Raw genomic sequence first — 16,448 nt, 5'->3', positions numbered from 1 at the left:
AACCACCCAAGACACGGGTTCTCATGCAATTTAGAGGAAACCTGTACTGAGAATTATGTATGCTGCCATAGCAACTTTGCATAATTTGTTCAGGCCAGCCAGGTTAAAAGCATTTTCCAAAGTTTGAGAACTTGTTGACCTGGAACAAGTATGTAGATCTGAAAATATTGAAGTTAGAGGGTTTGCCTTACAGCCGTTTTCAGAACTTGTGGTCAGCAACAAATGCCTAGGGGATAGTACATTTGCACCTTAAACTGCCCAACAGCTACAGAGCTTATGGGAGAGACACATCCAACTTGAATGACTAATTGAAATCTGTCCTAGTCCAATAAAACCCCACCACAAAAAAAACCAAGACACATGTTTAAAGTAATTTTTATTAAAGCAAGAATTTTATAATCCAAATTATGTTTCATGCTCAGCTATCTTTCCCACTAGATACCAACTGTGGTGAAAATCTGAGCTTTTCCACAGTAAAGAATTACAAAATCAAAGAAAGGAATGCTTAACTTTCCGTACTGTGTTCAAAATGCCTTTCCCCGGGTCTAAAAAAAACCATTTAGTTTTGTTTTTATATTTTTACAATTTTTTTGTGTTTTTTAAATATATCTAGGACTAGCAGTATGCCAGACCTGGCATTTGTTACGTACGTAAGCATGGTAGTTTCCTTTCCTTTTTTATGATTTTTTTTTTATTAGGTTTTTGCGGTGTTTTTACAAGATTTAATTTTTTTCGATGTTTTCATAGATTTTTCTCCTATGAAAAGAACTTCAATGGTGTTATGCGAAGCTCTTTTAGGACCCCGATTATGTGAACTTTGATGGTGTTTAAGTTCTCTGAAGACCCCATTTAACCCAGAGTTGTCTGAATTTCACTAAAGACACGGATGTGATCAATAATGTTGCTTGAAGTTTATCCAAATCCCAAACTTCAATGGTTTCATCAAAATATCAAACTGAACTCCACAGATGGTAAGCTGAAGTTCTCTGAAGCGTTTTATGGCCTGGAAGGAGAAAAAAAATAAATTACAAATATTGAACTAGTTGAAGAGGATTTGAACTCTGAAAATTGTGCCTAAACAAAAGTAGGAAGAGGACCAAGGACTGATCATCATTTCCCATGGTCTACCTGCATATATTGTTTGCTAGAAAATATTTAAAAAAATAGCCAGCATGGATTCATTAAAGACAGAAGCTTTGAAATCAGTCCAAGGTTCTACTTACCACTTCATTAAAAAAAAAAAAAAAAAAAATCAAAGGAGTGGCTGTGGACGTGGTATACATGGATTTTGCCAAAGCGTTTGACAGTTCCCACAGGGCTAATGTGTACGGTAAATGGATAGAAAACTGGCTAAAAAGACAGAATTTGGAGAGTAGTGTACCCCAAGGTTGAGTGTTGGGATCCTTACTTTATAATATACTTATAATTGATATAGGGTCTGGAATTAAAAGTACCATTTCAGTCTTTGTAGAGGACACCAAGCTATGCAGGGGAATAACATCCTTACAGGATGTCACCAACTTACAAGCCAACCTCAATTCACTGTTTATTTGGGCAATGAGGTTTAATGTTGGCTATATAGGACACAACATAATACCTAGATCTCAGACATATTAATGTATTGACTGTTGGAATATGTTTTTCCTGAATAGGCCATATTTCTTTGCTGCCAAGATACAGAGGACCTGAAGCAGCAACTATGTGAAACGCACCGACCTCTTGGGAGTATTTGGCAGACATGTTGGTTTCTTTATATATGACGTGTATTGTCTAATATTAATATGTTATGGTTTTGTGGATGATATACATTTTTTTATTTTAGTAATAAAACACGGCTATTTTGATATGTGTGGCTGTACTCTCGGTAGCAGTAAAGTCCAATCCTCTGGTTTAGTATGTTTTTACATGGATGAGGTACCTATATAGCCTGACCTTTCCTTTTCTAAAAAAGGTTTCATGTTGATAAATGTTATGCACTTGGGGGCTAAGAATATGTAGGCATCATACATACTAGGTAGGAGTACAATTGGGGGAGTCAATGGTGGATCATAGGCTTAATAGCATGCAATGCCAAGCTGTGGTTTCCAAAGTGAGCAAAATCCTCTCTTGTATTGAGAGGTATGGACTGCAGAGAATGATCATTTAGCCCCTGTACATATTAGTAGGACCTCATCTGGAATATGCAGTTCTGTTATGGGCACCAGTTCTCAAGATATTTGGGAACTGGAGAAAAAGAGGAGCAACCAAACAGATAAGAGGCACGGAGGAGCTCAGCTTTGAGGAGAGATTAGAGGAACTTCATTTATTCTCTTAAGAGATTAAGGGGGATACGATCAATATGTGTAAATATGAATTTGTGTTGAGTTATTTAGCTTACGGTCATTTCAGAAAACAAGGGGGCACTTTTTACGTCTGGAGAAAATGAGGATTAAACCTTAAAATACGGAAAGGCTTCTTTACCGTAAGAACTGTGAAAGTGGAATAGACTCGCTACGCTAAAGAGCTAGTTCTGTCCAGCTCAGTAGATTGTTTTGCTTTTTTTGGTTTTAAAAAAGCCTGGATTCTTTCCAAAGTGTACATAACATTTATATGTAAAGTTGTTTCAGAAATACCTGGATTGCCTCTTGATGGCTTTTTGTCCCGCTGCACCAAATTGAATCATGCTTTATTGGGGTTTTTTCGGCCTTCCTCTGGATTAAAGAAATGATGCGGCGCAATACCTCATTTTGAAGCGTCGCTGTGCAGTCAGCTGATGTCCTAGCGTTCTCCTTCGAGCACTGCAGAGGGAGGTTCTGTCAGCCGGGAGAGGAGAGCCTCGGGGGGTCAGGTGACCACTCAGTGGCAGTCTTCAACAAGGTAGTGCGCCGCATCATTTTTATAAAACAAAGGCACCGAGTAATAAAAGGTTATAATAGTGAAGATTCTACAAAAGACAGATGTTTTTTTACATTGTATAGCAGCAGGGGAGGGCACGGCTCACACACAAGAGCTGAAAGGATTGGGGGGGGGGGGGTGGACATAGAGCAAACAGGAGAGCTGCGGGTGAGGGAAGCATGTACACTGACCACAGTGTCAGGGCTCAGCAGCCATGATACACCGTGGTCATTGTACAGGGGGGGGGGGGGTAGAAACTGGCAGAATCCGTCAGGTGTTTTAGGTGATACAGAGGGCCAGGCCAAATGACAGCACAAGCACTGTGCTGCATAACATGCTTTTATAGGAATAGGATATTTTTTTTAGGGTTACAAACACCAACTTGTAGGTATAGGATAGTGTATTATGGAGGTCTTCTGCGTGTTTTATGAATATAGCACGTTGTACTATACCCTCGGTTTCAAACTACTGTTTTAAACTGAAAAGTCACTGTTTTGATTTCTATAAATTTATCTAAACATTCAGTGCTGGTAAAAGGCAGAAGCCGCATTTCAAATTGAAAGCTGCAATCTTACAAATAAGCTTTAAACAAGTGAAGCAAATTAGAGCTGAGAAATTTGCACAGAATCATTTAATAAACTTTTTAATTACTAAAGGCAAAACTTTTTTAATTTGGATGGAGTGTAGAGGGATTAGACCCCCTATCAGTTTTTATTGCGGTCTGTGCCTCGTTAAGGAGGTTGACACAATTAGTCCTGTTTACCATGCTCTTTGAAAGTGAAAGTAAAAAAAAAAAAAAAAAAAAAAAAGGACAATACCAAATATTCGGTTGTCCCCAGAAAAGAGGGGAATCTTCCAATGGGGACACTAGTTCAGGTGACCTGGGGGTCCTTAAGGAATTCCATATTGCTTTGTTTGGCTATGGAACAGGAAAGTGAAGGGAAATGTCCGAAATAAGACAGATGGCAAAAAAAAAAATTCTGACAGGGGTTATAACCCTCCATTACTCTATCCAAAATGAAAAGTTGTGCTTATAGTTCTACTTTAGCCACTTCGACCGACCACTGTGCATTTACGTCGCTACTTTGACTTTCTATACCAGGGTTATGGCAGCAGATAGCGGCCAAAACTCCGGTTACACAGCAGACGGTCCACTTTAATATAAAAGTGGTCCCAGCGGCGGACTCGCCACATGGAACAGGATCACTTTTATGGGCGGAAGGAGAGGTGCCCACCCCCCTCCCGGTCATTACCCCCACCTTAGCAGAGCAGTCGGTAGCAGGAAAAACAATTCGATCCTGTGTGCAGATGGGCAGGAAGTCTATTAATGGCAAGATGGCCCCCACTCGACTATGCGCTTGGAGGACCGGAGCGACGTCAAATTTCAATTTAACCACCTGGCCTTAAAGGGCCTCATTTCTATTACAAGGGATGTTTACATTCCTTGTAATTGGAATAAAAGTGATCAAAAAATTTTTAAAAAAGGGAAAGTAAAAATAAAAAATTTTAAGTGCCCTGTCTCTCCAAGCTCACGGGCAGAAGCGAACATATATGTAAACTGTATTAAAACCACACGTGAGGTATCACCGCAATCGTTCGAGCAAGAGCAATAATTCTAGCACTAGACCTAACTCTAAACTGGTATCCTGTATACATTTTTAAAGCATCGCCTATGGAGATTTTTAAGTATCAAAGTTTGTCGTCATTTCTTGAGCATGCGCAATTTTAAAGCATGACATGTTGGGCATCAATTTACTTGGCGTAACTTTTTTTTTTTTACAGAGGGGGAAAAAAAAAAAAAAAAAATCAGGCTATTTTATTTTTTTATTAAAAAATGTGTATTAAAGGATTTTTGACTTCACGTAAAATCCATTTCTCTGATGTTAATTGATAGCTCCTGATGATCTTAACCATTGGGTTATACTGCCCCCTACAGGAGTAGGACACTAGGCAGAAAAAAAAAAGTCTGGCTACGCTTATGGGCAGTCCCAGGGGGTATACTCCCTCTCTTCTATCGGTACTCCATTTTGTTATAAGTAGTGTCAGAAGAAATACAACTCCACAGAGAGGTAGGTGCTGTGTCCGTCAATGAACAGGGAAATTGATTTTACGGTAAGTTAAAAATCCATTTTCTTTCGTTCATTGATGGACAGCTCCTGATATTCTTAACCATTGGGACGTCCCAAAGCAGTGTTAAACATGAGGGGTGGGAACAGCGAAAAAAAAATCCTGAGGCTAGCTAGAGCGAACCAGGTACCAGGTAAACAGGAGCTTACCTGAAAAAAAAAACAATCCCCTTTAGAGGACCAGGTCCTCTAACAGCAGCCTGCAAAACCTTGTGGCCAAAGGAAGCATCCACAGACGCCAACACATCCACTTTATAGAGCTTAGTTTCAGTATTAATCATAGTAATATGAAACAGAAGGGTAATATAAGGACACTGAATTTCAAGAGCCAATTTCCCAAAACTGCGCTCTCCGCTAGAAAATATCAAATGGGATAGAACCCTGGGAACAAAGAACACAGAGGAAAAATGGGAGTGCTTCAAAAGCATACTAAACAAAGGGATTGACCAGTGCATTTCAAAGGGAAATACATTTTAAAGAGCAAAACTAAACCCTGGGTGGCTAAACTCCAACTTAAAAATGCATATTAATGCTAAAGAAAAGGCCTTCAAAAAATACAAGACTGGGGGGTCATTGGCAGCATTCAAACATTACAAAGAGTGTAATAAGAAATGTAAAGACGAAATCAGGGCAGCTAAAATAGAACACGAGAGACATAGCGGAAGAGTAAAATGAACCCCAAGAAAATCTTTAAGTATATAAATAGTAAGAAAGCGAGGCCAGAACACATTAGCCCCATAAAAGACAAAGGAGATTTGGCCACAGAGGACAGGGAAAAGGCGGTAGTGTTAAATAATTTCTTCTCTTCAGTCTTCACAAAAGAATTGGGTTGCTACACTAACCCAGCTTGTAGGGACAAACTAAAACACACCTCAGGAAGTACCGCCATGGCTAACACAAGATAGACTAGAGAAACAAATCACCGGGACCGGATGGCTTGCACCCAAGGGTTCTTAAAGAGCTCAGCCAGGTGATTGCCAGACCATTATTCATGATTTCTAAGGATAGTTTACAGACGGGTATGGTGCCAGCTGATTGGGAAAAAAGCCAACGTGGTACCAATATTTAAAAAAGGGCCGAGATATATCCCGGGTAACTATAGGCCGGACAGGATGTTAAGGGACCACATAAAAGACTTTAGTAATGAAAATGGTATAATTAGTAGTAATCAGCATGGATTCATGAAAAATCGTTCTTGACAAACCAATCTATTAACCTTCTATGATGAAGTGAGCTGCCACCTAGATAAAGGAAAGCCTGTGGATGTGGTGTATCTGGACTTTGACACAGTTCCCCACAAACGTTTACTGCTCAAACTAAGGAAGGCAGTTATGGACCATAAGGTGAGTACCTGGATAGAGAACTGGCTCCAGGGGAGAGTGAAAAGGGTGGTGATTGATGAGGAGTACTCGGATTGGGTGGGTGTGGAAAGTGGGGTCCCCCAAGGTTCTGTCCTGGGACCAATCCTGTTTAATTTATTCATAAATGATCTAGAGGAGGGGATATCTAGTACAATCTCAGTATTTGCGGATTATACTAAACTAAGCATGCCAATATCTTATATGCAGAATGTGGAAACCTTACAAGCGGAACAGAACAAAATAATGGGGTGGGCAACTACATGGCAGATGAGGTTTAATGTGGAAAAATGTTAAGTAATGCACTTGGGTGCCAGAAACCAGAAAGCAAGCTACTCACTAGGGGGGGAACCTCTGGGTTAATCTAAGATGGAAAAGGACCTGGGGGTACTGGTAGACAACAGACTTGGTAGTGGCATGCAATGCCAAGCCGCTGCAAGCAAAGCCAGCAGAATACTGGGATGTATAAAAAAAGGGGACTCACTCCAGAAATAAAGAGATTATTCTCCCTCTCTACAAGACTCTGGTCCGGCCACATCTGGAGTATGCTGTCCAGTTCTGGGCACCAGTCCTCAGAAAGGATGTACTGGAAAGAGTCCAGAGAAGGGCAACAAAAATTAGGGGAATGGAGGACACCAGCTATGAGGAAAGACTACAAGCACTGAACTTATTCTCTCTGGAGAAGAGACGATTAAGGGGGGATATGATATCAATGTACAAATACTGTACAGGCGACCCTAGCATAAGGAACAAACTATTCAGAGAAAGGGAATACAATAAGACACGCGCCCTTTCACTAAAACTAGAGGAAAGGCGGTTTAACCTTGAAGTGCGTAGGGGTTCTTTACTGTCAGAGCAGTAAGGATGTGGAATTCTCTTCCGCAAACAGTCTTATTAGCAGGGAGCATCGATAGTTTCAAAAAACTATTAGATGGGCACCTTAAAGACCACAACATACAGGGGTATACAATGTACAGTTAACAGCAAACAAACACACACATAGGTTGAACTGGATGGACGGATGTCTTTTTTCAACCTCACTATGTAACTGTGAGTGTGCGCCGACGATCAGGTGGCCGCCTTCCAAACTTGCGTCACTGACGCCCGATGACGGGAAGGCCCAGGAGGCACTGAGCGCCCGAGTAGAGTACGCCTTGACAGGGAAAGGAGGACCCTGACCCTTGATAGAATAGGCCTAAACCACCGTCTTGTCTTATCCATCTGAAAATGGTGTTAGAGGAAACAACCTCTTCCGAGGTCCATCTGTAAGCACAAATAGTGAGTCTGATTTCCTAAGAGACACTGTAGCTGCCAGGTACACCCTAATCACCCAGACCACATCCAAGGCATGCAATGCAATTTTCTTCTGATGTTTTGGTCTGGGTCACAGGGAAGGCAACACAATGTCTTCATTCAAATTAAAATCCGAGACAACCTGAGGATGGAACAACAGACAGGGGCAAAGAACCACCTCATCACTTAACCACCAAGTAAGGTAAATCCGCCAATTCTGACACCCTGCGAGCAGAGGTGAAAGCCACCAAAAAGGCCACCTTCTGGGACAGTAAGCAGGGGAATCTCCTGAAGATCCTCAAAAGGAGGCTTGGGAGCACCAAATTGAGGTCCCAAGGCGGCAACAGAGACCGCACTGGAGGGGTCAAGTGCCTAACTCTAAAGTAAAGTACGCACCAAGGAGTATGTGGACAAGGGCCGTTGAAAGAAGACCACTAAGGCCAACACCTGACCCTTGATCGTACTCCAGGCCAGTTTCTGCTCAACCTTCCATTGAAAGGTCAAGATCCAAGCCACTGGAAAAAAAAGGAGCGAGGATGAACTTCGAGACTCACACCATGCAATGTATGTCTCCAACGTACGATGGTAGATCTTCCAAGAAGTAGACTGCCTAGCTTTTAACAGCGTTGGAATCACCAACTCTAAAACCTCTATCCATCAGCACCTGGCGTTCAAAAGCCACAGTCAAAGCCAGCGACTAATGCAGGGTGGAAAACTGGTCCTTGGGACAGCAGATTCTCCCTGAGAGGAAGCTTCCAAGGAATGGCAACCAGCTGTACCAGATCAGCGTACCAAGCCCGGTGAGGCCAGTCCGGGGCGACTAAGATGACCGGAGTCCCTTCTGCCTTGATCTTGCGTAGTAGAAGTCTTGGCAGAACCTTGAGAGGGAAGGCATAAATCAGACGATACTGACAACCATGGGGCCACCAGCGTATCCATGGTGTCAGAGGATCCAGTGACCGAGCCACAAACCTCTGCACCTGTTGCGCTTGGACGTCAACAGATCCACCTCGGGGATGCCCCACCAGAGACAACTGCTGAAACACCTCTGGATAAAGCGACCACTCCCCTTGGTCCAACACCGGCCGGCTGATGTAATCTGCCTGCCAGTTTCCCATCCCGGGAATGTGTGCGATGGAGGGGGCTGGAACAAACCGTTCTGCCCACCTTAGAATGCCGGCTACCTCCAGAGCCGCCATGACACTTCTTGTGCCACCCTGGTGATTGACATAAGCCACGGCCGTGGCATTGTCCGATTGAATGCACACTGGACATCCCTAAGACAATCCGTCCAATGTTCCAGGCACAGTCTGATCGCTCAGAGTTCTAAGACCATGAATGGTAGGGTTTTGAGACTTCCAGTGTCCAGACCCCGAGCAGAAATTTTCCTGAGGACGCCTTCCCAGCCGGACAGGCTGGCATCCGTGGTGACCACTGTCCAATACAAAGGCCCAGCCGAAGTACCGAAGAACAAAGCCACCATATCAGGGACTCTTTCGCTCCCCGGCTCAGCTGGATCAGTTTGTCCAGAGACTGGATTCTTGCCCCATTTGGCCAGAATCTCCTTTGTAGGGACCTCGTATAAAACTGTGCAAACGGAACCACCTCGAAGGTAGACACCATCAGGCCCAGCACCCGCATGAAAGACCAAAAGGTTGACCATCTGCTGGGCAGCAGGAGACTAATTGCCGCCTGCAGTTTGTCGAGAGGAAGGAGCACTCTTAAGGCTGAGTCAGACCCAGATAGTCCAGTTTTGTGGACGGAACCAGAACAGACTTCTGAAAATTCAGAATCCAGCCAAACACGCTCAAGCTCGTATAGTGATTTCAAGATTTTCCACAAGTGCAAAAGATTTCGCTCGCAGAAGGAGGTCGTCCAAGTAGCCTTGTACCATGACCCCCCATTTGCGCAACAATACCATCACCAGGGCCATCATTTTCGTGAAGAAATGAGGAGCAGAAGCAAGACCAAAAGGCAACGCCAAAAACGTATAATGCTCCTCTCCCACGGTAAAGTGGAGGAAGCGCTGGTGACCAACACATTGGAATGTGAAAGGCAAGCGTCTGAGGTCAAAGGAGGCAAGAAAAATCCCCCACCATGCGAACAGGCTCCATTCTGAACTTCTGCACCCACACAAAGCAGTTAGGCACGCAAAAACACTCCAGGGGAAGGGGGACAGTTACTTCCCATACCAGGAGGGCATCGCTCCAGACCAAACCTCCCGTCCATCGAAATAAGGGGCTGTCGGCCAGGAGGAATGCTGCGACTCATGCCGAGATCCGGTTAAATGCCACTTTGCAATGCCTTTAACTCGCAGGCCAGTCCCCGTCCACTGGGGCTATGTCGTGGCCAACCTAGCACGGAGCTGTGGTCTGCACGTACCCGCTGGCCAGACTGGGGTGACCACAGAAGCTAGATTATCCAGTCCATCGCCCTGTCCGGCAGTTGACCGTAGATCTCACAGGAAAAAAATCCAGGAGACAAAAAAATTCTAAAAAAAATAAAATAAATTGCCAGGACCAGGGATCTTAGCAAGGAACTAGGTCCATCCTTAGTGTCCTACTCATGTAGGGGGCAGCATAACCCAATAGTTAAGAAGATCAGGAGCTGTGTCAGTCAATGAACAAAAGATAAATTGCGTTTGCAAGCAAGACTGCTGCGCAGATACTGTGCGACAAAGTATTGCAACAATCTCCATTTTATTCTCTATGGGCTCTGCTAAAGAAAAAATGTTTGGGGGGGGTTCCAAGTAATTTTCTAGCAAAAAGTACTGATTTTAACTTGTAAACAAGTGTCAGAAATAGGCCTGGTCCCCAAGTGGGTAACTAAAGCTTTTACAATTTGGAGGGTGGCTGCCTTTCTTTACTAACACTGAGCTCCGATATGGGAACCAACATCCAGCTGTCCTTTGATATGGTGGCTGCATTTTCATTTCCCCCTGGACTACAGAATCTCTCCTTAGACCAACTGGCTTTTTGCACTCAAAGTGGTTGTAAACATCAGACATGAAATAGGATTAAAGCATATCCCTCTAGTGTAACTGTCTCAATTCAGAGCAGGCATGAAATATGAAAACATATTTTTATATATATATATATATATATATATATATATATATATATATATATATATATATATATATAGTGTGTAACTGTCTCAATGCAAAGCACTGTCATTTCTGTCTCCTGCTGCCTTCCTCTGCGGTCAGCATGAATCACTTCTGACAAGTTTTGCCTGACACCAAGGGAAAAATGGTGACATGGGAAGGACCTCCAGCTGGGTTGACAGCCTCAACTCTGTTCCTGTGTGCAGATGCGGCGGGGGGGGGGGGGGGGGGTAGGTCTCTTCCCTCCAATCCGCTCTTGGAGCTCCTCACAACTTTGCAGAGTGTAATTTCAGTTCCCCGCCCCCTTTTTTATAAACTCTTAGACAAGCTTGTAGATTCAGCACTTTGAACAGATGTAGAGGAGAATTTGTTTCATCACCTGAAGCAACTCACTTTGCTATGTATATGCAGGTTTAATAAATCATTAAAAGCTTTTTATTCATCAAACATGGTTACCAGACTGGAGCAGGCTATCGCTTAAGGACTACGCCTTTTTCTGACACTTAAAAATCAGTATTTTTGCTAGATTACTTAGAACCCCCAAACATATAAAGATTTTAGCAGAGACTCTAGAGAATAAAATGGCGGTCGTTGCCATTTTTATGTCACACTGTATTTGCGCAACCGTCTTTCAAACTTAATGTTGAAAAAAATACACTCATGAATAAAAAAACCGGTAAAGTTATCCCAATTTTTTTCATAATGTGAAAGGTGATTACGCCAAGTAAATAAGATACCCAAACATGTGTCACCATTGTACGAGTGCACAATTTATAAACGAAGTTACCTAAAAATCTCCATAGTTGGCGCTTTAAAATTTTGTTTACAGGTTACCGGTTTACAGTTAAAGGAGGTCTAGTGCTAGAATTATTGCTCTCGCTTCAGATACGTCACGTGTGGTTTGAACACTTAATGTATCTGGACAAGACTTGTGTATGTGTTTGCTTCTGCACACGAGCTCGGAGGGACAGGGCACTTTATTTTTTTTACACTGTACCTTAAAAAAATGTAATCACTTTTTATTGCTGTCACAAGGAGTGTAAACATTGATTGTGACAGTATTAGTCACATTTCATGCATTTTTTTGGAAGGATCTGGGGTCTGTAAGACCACAAATCCCTCCTTTTCATTTAAAAGCATTAAAAACACCAAGTTTGGTTGGCTAAGGCTTGTGATAAATCGTGCAGCTGCTTAGCCACAACAGTAATCACAAGAAAGCAGACTGTTCCCCGGTACCGGGGCGAGGCACCTAGAACAGAATGACGTACAGGTATGTGATTTTGCGTCAAGTGGTTTAAGTGGTATTAAAGGCTGATTAAAAAAATAAAAAAAGTAATGTATACATGTTATGTGCAATGTTTTTGCAGAGTGGTCTCTTACCCCCTCTTTGGCAGTCCCCCGCCTGCTCTGTCTGTCCATCCCTCCTCCGGGTGCCACTGCAACCATAAACCCAGGAAACCGTGCCACCACTCCCTACTCAAGGGTTTGACAGGAGAATGAGCCATTGGGCTTCTGCCAAGACAGCGCTGAAGCGATGACAGGAGCCAGGTAAGTGTTTACGGATGGGTAGAAGTAGTGAGGTGTTTCTTACCTTAACGCAGAGAAAGCATTAAGGTTAAGAAATTTAACTTTACAACCCACTTAATTTGCGGTTTACATACACTTTAACGAAAAGCAAAGTTAGCTGCATTATTAACTTTAAATAGAGTTAGCACAAGTACCCAACCTGAATCTCTAACAGCAGCACTTATAGCACTGCGCAGTGGAGTAAAGCTTAAAGTGCTGCCTCTCCCTCTGCAAGTGTAATGCTCACCAGACGTTACAATCTTATTGCAGTCTACTGTACATCACGGGCCTGCCTCATTGGCTACAAATTGGATAGATCGGATAGACTTCATACAATTCATTTTAGATTTACCAAAATAGTAAAAATTGTGTTGTCCGCTTGCAACGTGTATGTGTGAATGTACATACAAAACAAGAAAGCACGATCAGACTTCCTCTGCCACAGTAGCAGATGTGACACTTGTTCATCTTATTTGCAGATCCTGCTTACACAGCCATGTTAAAAGCAAAAAAGAAAAATTAGTAAGGCGGTGCTGTGCAATTCAGGATTGGGGGTTGTTCAAGCAGGTTTCATGTTATTTGTGAACTTCCTCCTAAAAGGTGGACTATGCCTTTAACTCTCTCCTTTCAAAATGCCACAAAAGAAAACTTAATACACGTGAAATGAACAGTAAATAGTCTACAATACCTGAAAAAGGTTCCCCCTTAATCACCAGAACACAGGCTGAGACCAAAGAGCTCAGTGGTAAACGCACAGGCTTTAAATCGCAGACACTGCAAGTTCTATTCCCATCTGAGGGTGTGTCTAAATATATTGTAATCAATACACTGTAGGCGCATAAGAGGCAGCTACAAATACCGGAGTCTTTCCTACTTGACTGGCACTAAACATTGGATATACAGTTCCAGTGAGATTTAAATGGAAGCAAAGCTAGTTCGCTATTAAAGAGAATGAACATTCAGGTTCAAGTGCACAAGGAGGAATTAACTTCAACATGGATAGTAGCTCCAGTGTCACAAAAACTGTAGTTTAACAGTAGCAGTTTTGCTTAAGGCCTACCTATTCTGAGCCAGAAATATCAAGATGTGACACTGTTTAAAGATAGTACATACGGGAAAGCATATTTAAAGTTTTACTGCTACCTTGGTCCTTCAACAAGTGACATTTAGGTAATATTGGGCAAAAAGTGGACATTTAAAGTATTGTTTATTGGTTGTAAGCTTCCATCTTCTACTTGTGCACGATGTACTGGTACTGTAAATATCTCCTAAATGTGCACAGTTTAGGAGATATTTACTGTATATGCAGCTGTCATCAGCACGTGCTCTGAATGATGCATACTAGCACATTATGGCTTTATCTTGCAGGTCTGGAGAGGAAAAAAAAAAAAAAGGCACCCACCGGTTTACAACTGCTTTAAATTACTCTAGTTTCACGTGACAGCGTAGTAGCAGCCCTGGTTACTTGTGAGGTCATTGTGTGGTTACAATTCATCATCTCGATCAGTGCTGAGACACCACTAAGACAAAATACTGCAAAGGACTACTTTGTGCACACGTACAATTAATTTTAGATTTATCAAAACTATGTATTGATACCTCTACATAGATCTTTAGAATATGGTGTGCAGTACTGGAGACGTTACTTACAAAGATACAAGATAGAAAGAGTCCAGAGACAGGCAACAAAAATGGTTAAAGGTCTGGAGGATAACATCAGACGACTTCAGTAAAGTAATATGTACAGTCAGTAGGAAAGGAGAGGGGAGACATGATTTAAACTTTTAGATACAGCAAGGGGGTGAATAAGGTTCAAGGCGGCAGGATTTTCAATATGAAGCCAAGATCAAAAACATGGTTACATGACCTCAAAGTAGCAGGAGGAGAAATAAAAACGAATCTTAGAAAGTTAATTTATAGAAGGAGTAGTTAATGCCTAAAAGAACGTCAAGCTGAGATAGTATGGCAAAAAAAAAAAAAAAACAATAGGGCAGACACGAACCACTTGGGTCTTCTTTTGGCTGTCACTTTACACTTTTCTTTCATGAAAGTCGCATTTAAGGCCAGTTATATAGTAGTTTCTATCACTGTGCAAAGACTGGCAAAAGGGAACAGTTCTACCAAAGTGGTCACATGTAACCAAACTTGGACATCAGGCTAGCATGGGCAACAGTTATACATTGGCCCACAACCCAAATTCTATCCAAGTTTGCAATGTTTTTATGGAGAACTATTCATTCAAGCAAGAAAGGAATGCTGGGGTTATTTGGGGACATACATTGCATCTTAAGTTTTTAATTTATAGCTCTTAAGGACTAAATCCACCTATTTGAATTCTCTGATTGGAAAAGCGGGACCTCATATGCTGATTGGTTCAGAGATCAGTCAGTTTAGGTTAAAAAAATAAAAAAAAAAAACCTGGTAAAGAGGACTTTAAGGTACCTGACAACTTAACAGTATTAAAATGTCAACATCTTTATTTAAATCTTGATTAAAAATGAGGATCTGCATCATGTCTTAAAATAGATCTCTTCATCTCTCATTTAAAACAGTAGGTAACAAAACCTCATGAGAACACTCTTGCTCCATTATGCACACAAAAAAAAATCCATATAACAGATCAAGTGGCATTCAGTTTAAAATCCGAGTGGGAATAGTTTGACTCGACGCTTTTCTCGGAATCAAAGTTCCGCTTCTTCAGGAGTGTGAAAGATCTCCAGGGCGAGTGCCACGACTGCCAGGGAATACCACAAAAGAGGCAGAGGATAAGACCAATGAAATGTGTAGCAAGACTGGCCTTGTGCCTAAAATGTCTTGGATTGCTAGAAGAAATCAGTGTCTTAGTGCAAGCATATCCACACATGGAATGTTCCTAGCATAAGTTCAATGCAGGAAGGTTAACAGGTGCGCACTTGTGCCGTAAGGCAAAGGTGATTAAAGGTCGCATAGTAAAGAGGATACCCAAGGGGGGGTTGAGGTATTTTGGGAACAAAAAAAAGTATAACTGTCCAACAATAAGGGCAACCTCTGTCTCCCACTGTGTAGTAGCATTGACTCCAGAAGGCAGCAAAATTATAAGGAACGGGCCTCAGCCGTAAGCCAGCGACCAACACATAGGAGATAGGATTAGTACCTGCAATCTGCTAAGAGCAGAATATATGCACGTGTGAAAATTCAAGCCTATACCAAGGAACTGAAGAAATCCTCATTACAGACAGCCTGAGAATTAACCACTTCACAAATATGAAATTGTAAAAAAAAAAGTCCCTCCAGCTTACATATTAGACAGCTGCAACTCCAGTGGCATTGTTAACTGCCTTTTGTGCAGCTTCCTTGGCCTGATGAGCTTGAAGGACAGCAACTGCTTCATCAACCTGGGGAAAGAAAATTTTAGAAATGTAACTTCTACACCAACCTGTCCTGTGTTAAAAAGAAAAAAGGGTCCAGTGTTTACAAGAAAACATTTACATACCTTTGATCTAAGGGACTCTGGTGACTCAAGCATATGAAGTAACTCAGAATTGTCAATTTCCAGCAACATTCCAGTGATCTTTCCAGCTAGAGTTGGGTGCATGGCTTGGATCAGTGGGAAGAGGCGTTCACCTAAAAATAAAACCATGGTTCAGCCACAATCCTGAAAATCATATTTGTACAATAAAATCTAAGCACAGCAATGTTACATACCAAGCATTTGCTTCTGTTCTTGAGGTGGTGCTGCAGCAAGCATGGAGGCAGTCAAGGGTTCCTGACCCTGCACATGGACAGCAGGCTGAAAGGAATAACACACTGGTTAGCAATAGTACTACTGAGACAAATATCCAAATCAGTTCTGCAACAGTAGCTCATAAAAAGTACAAATGTATAAAACTTAATGTATAACTGATATTAAAGGCCATTTACAAAGAATACTGACCATGTCCAGCCACATGCGAAACCCAATGAACACTTTCGAGTCAAAACTGGGTTAATTGGCTAAAAGAAATTAGCACAAAACTATAGGATTTTGAAGAAACACTAGATGCATCTCTACATGCCCCTATGGCAAGTATAAAATGCAAAACCTCAAAGTTTTAGCCTTTAGGGGGTAAGTTAACCACTTAAGAACCAGGCCTATTTCTGAAACTT

At 42.0% G+C, this 16,448-nt stretch overlaps 1 protein-coding gene across 2 annotated transcripts in view; it reads right to left on the bottom strand.

Annotated features, from left to right (window-relative positions):
- Nucleotides 1-363: 363 nt before the first annotated feature.
- The window catches only part of PABPC1 (poly(A) binding protein cytoplasmic 1), a 31,796-nt gene continuing 15,711 nt past the window's right edge, over nucleotides 364-16,448 (bottom strand). For both annotated transcript variants that reach the window (XM_082258439.1, XM_082258438.1), the window contains exons 12-15: nucleotides 16,008-16,092; nucleotides 15,796-15,926; nucleotides 15,602-15,697; nucleotides 364-1,003 (exon numbers count right to left, since the gene is read on the bottom strand). In XM_082258439.1, coding sequence (XP_082114565.1) covers nucleotides 15,605-15,697; nucleotides 15,796-15,926; nucleotides 16,008-16,092 — 309 coding nt within the window. In that variant the 3' untranslated portion in view covers nucleotides 364-1,003; nucleotides 15,602-15,604. The remainder of the gene's footprint in view (nucleotides 1,004-15,601; nucleotides 15,698-15,795; nucleotides 15,927-16,007; nucleotides 16,093-16,448) is intronic.

The sequence above is a fragment of the Pelophylax lessonae genome, assembly GCF_965119305.1.
Source record: "Pelophylax lessonae genome assembly, chromosome: 5".
In the NCBI taxonomy this organism is placed as follows: domain Eukaryota; kingdom Metazoa; phylum Chordata; class Amphibia; order Anura; family Ranidae; genus Pelophylax; species Pelophylax lessonae.
This window is presented reverse-complemented; position numbering and strand designations above follow the sequence as displayed.